Source organism: Hyposmocoma kahamanoa, unplaced genomic scaffold (genome assembly GCF_003589595.1).
Source record: "Hyposmocoma kahamanoa isolate Upper Pololo Valley unplaced genomic scaffold, ASM358959v1 93, whole genome shotgun sequence".
Taxonomy (NCBI): domain Eukaryota; kingdom Metazoa; phylum Arthropoda; class Insecta; order Lepidoptera; family Cosmopterigidae; genus Hyposmocoma; species Hyposmocoma kahamanoa.
In genome coordinates, this window is record NW_020654810.1 from 17,594,822 (window position 1) to 17,606,136 (window position 11,315).

The following is an 11,315-nucleotide window of genomic DNA, read 5'->3' on the forward strand; positions in this document are numbered from 1 at the left end:
AGGTAACGCACATTCAGGCAACACATTGATATTGAAAAGCCAGCTTAAGTTTCGATGATCAATGAGATTGCCATAATAAAACCGTTTCAAGCGGATGAGTAAAATCAACCCAAAAAAATAATACAAGGTCGATGACCTCTGGCAAATTTTGTAATCCCAAGAGTGACTAACTACTATGGAGATAGGACCATAAAGAAACATATACCATGCTTATTAAACAGCTTACCAGAGGTTATTAGACATGAAACTAAAAAATGTAAATTTTAAAAAATGTTGCTAGATCACTATTTTACAATTTCTTGTTCAATCATTAGTAATTATATTATTTAAGTAACAAAAACATAAAGGATAAACTATAACAATACCTCCTTAATCAAGTATGATATGATTTTTCAAATATACTTAACTATAATTTTGTTATTATATACTACTTATATTATTACGTAGACTAAGTATCCTAATCCTAACTTATTTACGCTAACTAAATTATAAAAAGACTAATTTTTTATTTTGAAAATTAAACACACCGTATAAAATTTACGACAGAAAGAATGGTTTCATCACACGCCATTCGAGTGAGAAGGAACGAAATATCTTCTTACCTACCCTACCCTATTTTAGTGAAAAAAAATAAAAAGAAAGTATTTTTAACAACATTGAGTGTCAGTTTGTAACTTTTTGCTCAATTGAGACTCGTTTCGATTCTGCAGTGAAACTGTGTATATAGTTTTGTAGGACTATGTTTAGTTAAGTATATTGTAGCCTTTTTTAAATTCTAGAAATAATAAAAAAATATATAAATCGTTAACTAAATAACTAAATAAACCCTTAAATATTAAAAGAAGTCACCCAAACTACGAGAAAAATAAAAGTATATCCTATACAGCCGAACACCATGTTGATCTGTCACGCTGGTCCCGGGTTCGATTCCCGGAGAAATATTTGTTTGGCCTACATTTATTTCTGTCGTGAGTTTGGTTGTAGTTTGTGGTTGTCTATGTACGTGTCCATGGCACCCGCGACCTAGACTTTCCCCAGGCTATGAGTATTATTTATATTATTTAATACGGAAACATTGTAAAAGATTGTAATGACTTACCTAATAGGTTGTTAAGTATGCACCCAACCAAAAACGTAACTTCACCCTTACAGGCAGCGTTGATAAATTATGTATAGAATACTAAACTCCAATGTAACATCCGTAATACAATAGACAATTGCTTTTTACTGTAGATGTAGATGATAAATCACAAATAAAATTAAAAATAACACAGTGTTGTTGTTTATAATGCAGTTACAATAGCCATAACTGTTAAAGAACGTATCGTTAGGTCAAACGGTTCCGTAGCTGTTTTTTAAAAGGTAGTTTGTTTGCTGTTTTCTCATAGAAAATGTCCTTTCACCATAGATACAAATAACGAACAGAATTTTTGACAAATGACATGACAAAAAGTTAAAGTAAGTAAATAGTGAATAAAACTTTATTTTTTAACTTAAATTAATTAATCCTATCGAGTTCTTAGGTTTTCGCGATTGTTACACATAGGAAATGAAACTATTTTTCCGGATTTAAATCGCGTATATTTGTTTTTTCAAACAAACCGACGTTTCGGGACCTGTAAATGGCCATACGTATATATAACAAATATACGCGATTTAAATCCGGAAAAATAGTTTCATTTCCTATTAATTAATCCTAATTTATTTTAGTTTTTATTATTTTTTAGTGCATAATTTAGAGTTTAACTAAGGTGCATAATCAAAATTATGCACTTAAAAAGAAAAAAACAAACAGAAGTAGACACTGAAAATATTTTAATTCTGCCAAATTAGTGGCCAAATCAAACACGCGTAACTGTCGTGCCAACCAAAGTAGCGCGATTTACGAATTATTAATTAAAAAAGAAAAAAATAATTTTACGAATCATTCTCATGTATTTGGTTTAGTGCAGATACGCGGCTTTTACCAATGCTACATACGCGGATTTGCTCTATCCCCGATTATAGATTGGTTAACCTTTTTTCCAAACTCAATTTCACTCAATTATTTAACAAAAATAAAATAGACATTTGTGAGAAAGTTTACCTTTCTAAGTTTTACTCTTCGTTAATTTACAAGACAAAGATTCTATTACTTATGTAAGTATAAAGAATCTCAGTTTATTTTAATATAACATAATTAATCATGTGAAGGCTTAATACGAAAACAAGGTATCTCTAATGTTGCCCAAACATAAAATGTATATAATAGAAGCATGTGTAGATAATAAACAATTCGCATTGAAAACAATAACGACTTATTATACTCTATTCAGTTTAGGAGTCATAACATTCGAATGGTTTGAGCATGGTTTTAAATGTGGGACCGTAATATATTCGTGAAACTATACATGATTAATTCAATTTTTGCTCCGTAATTTTCTTTTTACCCCATCATACTTATCGTGCTGCATTTTTGTTAAAGAAAAAAGGAAGTACGAAATCGAGTCAAGAAACAATAAAAGATAAGCAACGTAACGCGATGATCGATACGCGCAGATAGGCCGACAAGACTGGTCCGTGTAGCCTATTCGCATTTGGGTTGTTAATCACCATTAATCTGATACAGTAACTGATAGGCTCTTTCGGAGATCTGCAGCGCGTGTGCAGGTACAGTTACAGGTGGTCGCTATGCCCAAGGGGCTCTACGGCTTAAACATATCGGTAACCATATTTAAAAGATTCTCTCGAGAAATCGATTCCTAATTGTATGAGTCTGTGACCGTTTACTATGTTTTTCGGGACTTTCTGTGACCGTTTACTATATTAACTAATATAGAGTTTAATACAAATAATAAGTAAGTATGATAAATAATCACAATGACTACATGTGGTTGTTGTTGTAGTGGAGTGACATTAACAGTGTCCATGTTCAAAATCATCAATATCATGTGTAATTATTTGATTTTCGATCATATTACCAATGTTAACACCTCTATCAAAATGAAAAAATTCAACTTTTTTTAAGTGTAGTTGAAATGTCTCGGTAAAACTCCGCGATTAATTGGTTACAACACTATTATTTAAAAAAACAGTAGATCTAGGACGTCTATCTGTTTTTAAGACGTTTCGGACTGACTCAAAATTGTATTTTATTTTGGGCTTCGTGCGAAAGTAATACTTGAAATATATTCTGTCATATTATATGATGCTACACTAAAATTAATGTTTTTTTTTTGAAACCCAAAAACTTAATATATAAAGTTAATATAAATAATTTGTTTCTTTGCTGTTTCGTTGATTGCATTCAAAGTTACATACTGTCGTCTTCCTTAGTTGTCAAATTGGGCTTTTTACTTTGTGACGACTATAATTATGTCTATGTCGATGTCGTGAAAATGTAGAAAAATAATGAAATATTTTACAAACTGCCTTATGAATTTGTTATGAGGAATTATTACTGGAAAAAGACAAAGACAGAAATCACGGGACAGTAGAGTTCAGCGCAATCCCAAGTGCGATAGAATTCGTACAGGCTTTTGAAATCGGGCTCGAGAACATACTAATCTGTCAAGTGAGAAGAAAATAGCTTATAACGGGAAAAATCAAGTATATTATAGTAAATATTTTCAGCAATAAAGGATGGTATTGACAATATACATTGTTCTACTTATTGTAAAAAAAAATATTATAATTTTAGGTACATATATTAGTCAGTCAAAGAAGACTCTGGTCAAACTTTAGTATACTAAACGTGTTTTTATTCGATGTATCGGCATACGAAATCTTGCTGATGAGTTGGATGTCACTATTTAGAGAACAGATGGCTTTCGTAGAAAAATTTAATGTATGCATGCTCTTTTAAAGTCTTAAATTTCTATCCACAGCAAATAATTTGTCAGTTACACATTAGCTTAGTCGGTGAAATATTACTTTATTGCATTGTAATTGTATTTTTTATATGTGCAATGAGTGAAATACGCATTCAAAAGCTTAAAAACTAAGCAAGCAGTGTATGCACAGCGGCTATTACGTGAACATGTGAGTCCGCCTGTAATTAATTATAATATTCTCTACTATGATTTAATGTTGCTTAAGTGGTACGTACAATCAATAAAGTCCAAATAACACTAACATTTCTTTACTCAGATAATGCTCTAATTCGTTATCTTCAACACCCATGCAGTTTCGTTTGTAATATCGCCTTCAGGCAGACGTATTGCAACCGCATCCGATGTAATCATAAACTGCAATTGAAGTTAATGTATCAATTAATGAGGGAGGACGATAGACGCGCACTGGAGAACTATTTCAAATGAGAATGCTGTTATTAGTCACGGATCGCATTTAAGAAGAATCTACCATGCTGGCCTATTGTAGTTGGTGGGTATTCACACAATATTATTACTGTATATTTTGCAACTAAAGTTGTAAGGAGATATGGACACATTCACGCGCAAAATGACATCGCCCAGACGGTGTGTTGCAGACACCAGCCTGTTCAAGCGATGCCATACAGGCGCTGCTAGTGCGTTGCAACGCTACGATCTCAGCGCACCGAATGCGATACGAGCAATGCGATGTAGTAATGTAACGCCGCTTACTACGCATCGCAGCATCCCTCCCCGATGCACACACGTTCTGACTCGGCGCGCCATTTCAATGTTTAGTTTAGGCATCGCAATTACACATTACGTTCTAATATTAAAATGTATAGCTTTACTATGAACATTGCATAATTTAGGTTCCCTTCTTAGCGCTTATTTGAATACTTTAATAGATTTATTTACATTTGTTCTACTTGTATTGTATTAGATTGAGTTATATTGAAATAAATTTATCTATATGTGGCGCTACGCCATGTGGCATGGAGTTCTATATATTTATATATCGTACAAACAGCATCACCGCTCAGGCGTCACAATGCCATTACATCATTTCATACCACAGACCCATTCAACGACGTCTGTTGGTGTCCTGTGCGAGCCCTGTGTAATATTAGGTAGGTGTTTGAGAAGACCAGGAAAAGAATGATCGGTCACCTAAAACAGGTTTGGAGCCAATGACGACATCTCTAGTTCATTAAACGCTGAGCGTAAGTGGCTTATGTAAGAAAAAGGTTAATAAGGTTCGATGTCCTGAAAAATTGGCTATTCCTTTTAGGCATAAAGTTATTTAAATTAAAATGACATTTGACTTCATTTCAGTTAGTACTTGTGCGTGTCTCTTCACAAATACTTTTCAAAAGTTTTCCACGCATTTTTTTTTATTCCCAAAGTCTTCATAAGTGACTTTGACCATCCTATCCCTAGACTCTTGTTTACTTACTGTGACAGGAGTACTGTTTACGGTGTCCAACAACTTTACGTGGCAGGTGCTGTTTTCCATGTAATACTTCAAGTCTTCGACGATTAATAAGCTGTTTACTGGCCATTTCAAAAAAATTGCATAAACAGCTAAAATTTTATCGTTTTTATTTGGTACATGTGAGGTTCTCCAAGGATCATATGTTTGTTTCTTGCAAGTGTACCAGACATCCGAATTCAGGCTGTCGTTTTGGTGAAACCACGGTGAAGTGTCATAAATTGCTTCGCCATTAATTTTGAGCCATTCACCCAGACTTAGTAGTCGTTCTCGAAATACACGTGGTATAGTTCCCTCTTTCGATGGTCCTACATTAATAAGGGCATTTCCTAGAATAAATACTTACATATTAGGATTCGTCAATTGAAACTATTTTTAACCGACTTCAAAAAAATGTGGTTCACAATTCGACTGTAATTTTTTTGTGTGTATGTTGCGCGATTACTCCGACATTTGTGAATTAATTTCGATGACTTTTTTTTGTTGTAAAGGGGGTAGTGGTCACATTTAAATTTGAAGAAAATATTCCACATCTAAAGATGGCACATTAGGGGATGAATCCGGTTTATTGAATTTCACCCACTTTCTGTTAACCGATTGAGATAAATCTCGGCAAAAAGACAGAAGATTCCACATACTTTTGACGTGGGTTTTTTAATGAAAAGTTATAATTACTTATTATTTCCAGCGGTTCGGGCCTTTTCTATGGTCACGGCTGACTCAGTCAGCCAAAAACAAATATGCGTGATTTAGATTCGAAAAAAATAGTTTCACTTTCTATGTGTAACAATTGCAAAACTCTAAGACCTCGATATTTACCAGTATGGACTGGACGTTGCAAATAAAATTCGACTGTTCGAAGACCTTAAAAACAAAAGTACGCGCGCCCTAAAGTACGCTCGGGACCATGTGACCTATAAAGGGTCAAACACGTTGGTGTATTTGAAAAAAGAAATATACGTGATTTAGATCCGAAAAATATAGTTTTGTTGTATTTTTTTTAAGATTAAGAATTTCACGACATTTGACCACCACTACTTTGTTATAATTATCAATATAAAGATGAATACGAAAAAAGAAGAGGAACGAACACTTAGAAAAAAATTATTCGATCCGGCTGGATTTGAACCAACCTTCTTCTTTTCAACCAACTTCCAGCAAACCGTGTCAGATGTTATGTCAAATAAGCCACGGAACAAACTAGCGGATCTTACGAATTTTCTATGTGTTTGTTATAGATATTTGTTTCTGGTTTTTAACGACTTTTTTGCCAATGGTTTTATTTCTTTACACTTTTATTTTTAATCAATCCGAAACCTACCAATAAAAAACTAAGATCTTATTCAGATGAATAGTAATGAAAAAATGCGTTGCTAAAAGTCGTACAACAGCTTGTGACTTTAGAAATGCCGTTTTCAGGATACCGTTACGGATTATTGAAGTTAACCCGTAGTAGTTAAACGTAATACATAGTTTAACGCGTCTGAATACAGGTAATGTGTTCTTTTATAATGAACAATTTCAGGATATCGTCGGGGATAGTGCAATAATGCGCAACTAGCATTTTGACTACGAGTCTCCATTTTGGTAATTTAGTCGTCAAATCAAATTCGCGTAAATGTCGTGGCAACCAAATTAGCGTGATTTACGGGAATCTATTATTATATCAGTCCATATACAACATATATTAATGCTTACTGTGCAAAGATGAAAGTCGTAGCCATTGAAATAACAAAGTAATAATGTTAAATCCCTCTCCTGTAAAACTCGGTTTGGTGCAGATACGCGCTTTTTACATTGGTAAATGTAGTCAATACTACAATATTGCAGAATTTGCACTATTCCTGACGTTATGTAAATTTATATGTTACAAACTGCACCCTTGGTGTAATAAGGCCACATCTGGAAAATGACAACTTTTCAGATAAGAGGTTTAAAAATACTACTAAGTCGATAAAATTTTATGCTTAAATAGGACAGTTATAAAACTTCACATATACGTAATTTGTTTTATGTAATTCGTATTATTTTTACGACTTTTCTGTGATGAAATCACTTTTGGCGTATGATTGCATGTGGCTTGTTTATAACAAAATACCTCAACTACATTTACCTCCACAGCTTATTGTAACGACAACCGTTCGTAGCAATTCTTCAAAGCTCATAATTTCTTCAGGCGCTATGTTTTTTCTAAAACCCCAAGACAGTATATCTGTGTTAAACGCGTTTTCCCATTTATGGTATAGCAATTTTCCTGTAACAAATTGAACAGCACTAAATAAATAAATTATAAGTAGCAGTAGAGCTTTTTATGGAAGAGTTCATCCAGGAAAATACTGCCACCTTACCAATTTCTGCAGCCAAGCAGTAATGTGAGCATTATTGCGTTCCGGTTTGGAAGAGTAACGGGCGCTGGTTAATTAACAGGCACTTGGGACTTGTTAACTTATGTCTCTGGATGACGGGCGCAGTGGCAGTGCCCCTAGGATCTTTGCGATTTAAAGCTCTGATTGGCACTGCAACTGTTACGAACAGGCGTGTGGTTACCACCACTTGTTCGTCCCGTCACTTGGTTTTATAAAAAAGAAATAAATAAATAAATATTAGAAAACATACATACGTTGCTCTGATCCCAAAGTAAATATCTAAAGCACTTGTGTTAACAACAACGGTACCACAAACACAGACTGGAGAGACCTTAGAAAAGTTAGTTTGCTACATTGACCTGGCTGGGAATCGAACCCGTGACCTCAGAGATATCGAAGTCATGAAAACTGGTGTGCAAGCCACTCGACCACGGAGGTTGTCACATTAATGGCAACATTTGTTCATGAATACTAAATTCCAATTTCAGTACATTAGTGATACTTAGGGTCGTATTCCAGAACTTTACTCAATGCTCAAGTCAGGATTTGAGTATTGTTTAAAGCACTCGAAATCATACTCAAGTTCCTGCTATTACGGTCTTATTTTCAGTGCTTGAAATCATACTCAGATCCTGACTTGAGCATTGAGTATAGTTCTGGAATACGACTCTTAGTAATGTTGAAATGTTGATCTATTTACCCTTTGACTTATGTGGTAATGTTGGGACACATACTTATTATTTATAACTGCCTCTATGGCCGAACGAGAGATCACAAAACTTTTAAGGTAGAAGAAATTCATAGTATGGAATAATTACGTTCTATAGAATATATTTAAGACTTACTAGGGTTGAATCTATCGTCACAGGTGTAGAAGTCACCATAGCGACATGTTGTCCCCAAGCCCCATCTATCATTGACTACTATCTCATCCTTAACAGGGCTCTCATTGTAGAGCCAAGCTATTATATCTGTGGCTTTCCAATACTCATGAGGGCACTCATTTGATCCATCGGTCCATAGCACTGAAGGACGGTAGTTATTGATTAACTGCCTGATTTGTGGAACGACTACATTATCAGTGTATGTAGAACAGTTGTTAAAATGGTACTGCCAATTGCATGCTTTATCGTCTAAGTATATACGGTTAAACCACTCGTACAAGGAATAATAAATACCAAACTTCATGTTGTATTTTCTAACGGACTTTGACAGCATATCCACTATGTCTTTCTTCGGTCCTACGTTTACTGAATTCCAACCTGCTACCATCGACGGAAACAAAGCGAAGCCGTCGTGATGCTTGGTGGTTAGAACAACGTATCTAAAATATACATGGGATTATAAAACATAATATTAAAGCTCCTACATAGATAATGTCAAAAAAATAAGAATCATTTTCAAAATTGAATTTAGGCAAATCAAATGAAATTGCTGCCTTTTGCGCTGATCTGTGTACTTTGCCCAAACGATAACTTTATGTGGAAGCACCAAATTGTATACATACGGATTGGTTATGGGAACAATTAAAATGTGAAGTTACTACCTATGCTGGAAGAATCTACTCTATATTGAAATTATAAAAAAAAAAACAAACTGTGCTCCTGCATTTACAAAAAGTTTTGCCCATTTATCAGGTTTAAACGATTTTGCTGTAAACATCGGCGCAAACTGCCTGTACGTGTGTATATCGGTGAAATGATTTTTCATATAGTTATTCGTATCTTCGTCACCTTAAAGAAATAAAACAAGTAGAATTCCTTAAAATTATTAGGTCACTATTCAACTCAAATAACCCGGATTAAAATTTTTGTTATTATACAAAGAGTTGTTTAAGTTACGAAAAGATTACGCGCAGGCGATGAGGAAGTCACCAAAGTTATCAACGCAAACTCGTTTTGATTTGCTCGTGTTTAACCATACTTGTCGCATTAAGCCGATTTACCGTTAACGGGACCGTTCACGTGCCGTCGCGCTATTTGTTACCCGACTTCAGAAAAAGAAGGTTCTCTATTCGACTGTATGTTTTTTTTGCATGTATGTTACACGATAACTTACGGCATTTTTGAACCGATTTTGATGATTCTTTTTTCAGAAAGAGGGTAGAGGGTAGAATTAGTCCCATTTAAATTTGAAGAAAATATTCCACCTCTAAGGGTGGCAAAGTAGGTGATGAATGACTTGAGGTCGGTTTTTTATTTCTAGCTAGGAGTAGCCGACGTCGGCACGCGTGTGGACGCAATCGGAAATTTGCAGGAAGTAAATTCGTTGCGGACCTGTGGTGAGTTCATACGAACCGATGTGAAACGCACAACGTCTTTTACGCTGTTACATTCATGGATATAAGGCGTTTTTTGACCGGTTTAATGCGATTCTGCTTTAATAAGTGCGGTAACTCCCTTACTGGCAGCCAGTAAACTTTTGCATACATGTTATTAAGCATCTACGGCGCGTAAAGGCTCGATTCGTGAGCTCGTTCGTGTAAAAAGTACGCCGTGTGCAGAGGTCGGCGTTTCAGACGACAAACCAATGCTACCTATTGCAATTTTCTCTGCCTGAATTTTAGTTGAAAATTAAATTTGAGGTAAGTTTTGAAAAATATCAGGACTATTATTATTTCGACGAATGTATCACAAAATTCCTACAAAGAAAAGGTCGGGAGGATCGCTAGATCAACAGGTAATTTTCTAAACGTGTAATAGGACTAAAAGGACAATAGACCAATGAAGAGAGGATGTTATTACTTTTGTCGGTTATAAATATGTTTCCTTCAACTAGTACTACTTGAGTCTTATGGTTCCCTTGGGTCCAATAAAAATTGGGTCTAACACACCTTGGGCATAAGAAAACTTGGGTTAGATAAAACTTTGGTCTAATAAGTGTTTGGTCTAAATATCTAATATCTACTAATCCATTATGTTTCAGATCGTTTTATTTACCAGTCTTCCAGTTGTACCAAAACCATTCAGATTTAAAACCTGGTACAGAATATATACCCCAATGAACGAAAATGCCAATTTTTGCGGTGTCATACCACTGGGGTAAAGGCCGTTTTTCCAAATCCTTCCACTCTGGTTTATAATGCGAACCTAAGGCGTACATTCGAAGTATACTATATAAAATTATCAGCCACATGATGAGTGAGGTAGAATAATCAAGGCTTAATTTATCAAGATTAAATATCATCACCTTACGACAATATACAAGAGGTGTGTACGTGTAATCTTTTGCAGATAAAAATGCTAAGAAATCTAGATATTATTATTGTTTGCAGTTAATGTGTCAGTTTGAAGCATAAAAACAAATTACAATGTGACATTGTGAAAATCAAACTACTGGTAAGTTAACACGCAACAAAAAATAATTTTCTTAAAAATAAATTAATAAAAGTAAGGACGTTACTTAACACTAACAACTCAACGAACCAAATGATATTTAGAAAATAATGCTTCTGCTGATATTATTTAAATATATATTTACATTCCTGACCATAAATTAAAGTACAATCAACAATCGGTAATTGAAATATTTATAAGTTATTGGTAAAATAACCATTGTTTTAATGCACACACTAACTTGCATGACAGGCTTACTTTTATCACAGAT

General features: G+C 34.4%; 1 protein-coding gene across 1 annotated transcript; it reads right to left on the reverse strand.

Annotated features, from left to right (window-relative positions):
• Window positions 1-5,220: 5,220 nt before the first annotated feature.
• On the reverse strand, window positions 5,221-10,811 carry LOC113237085 (putative alpha-L-fucosidase). Its single transcript, XM_026473346.1, has 5 exons — window positions 10,649-10,811; window positions 9,307-9,442; window positions 8,555-9,033; window positions 7,457-7,597; window positions 5,221-5,672 (listed from the first exon to the last, which is right to left on the reverse strand). Exons 1-5 carry the CDS (start codon window positions 10,809-10,811, stop codon window positions 5,221-5,223), a joined length of 1,371 nt encoding a protein of 456 aa, XP_026329131.1.
• Window positions 10,812-11,315: the final 504 nt, after the last annotated feature.

Bases quoted from the DNA above. Each gene is read 5' to 3' on its own strand.
- LOC113237085 (XM_026473346.1), bottom strand. From the start codon at position 10,811: ATGTACGCCTTAGGTTCGCATTATAAACCAGAGTGGAAGGATTTGGAA. The intron at 9,443-10,648 runs GTAAATAAAACG...TATTTCTTTAAG, and splicing joins TTGGTACAACTGGAAGACTG to GTGACGAAGATACGAATAAC. The intron at 9,034-9,306 runs GTTTGTTTTTTT...TGTATATTTTAG, and splicing joins TTTGTAAATGCAGGAGCACA to ATACGTTGTTCTAACCACCA.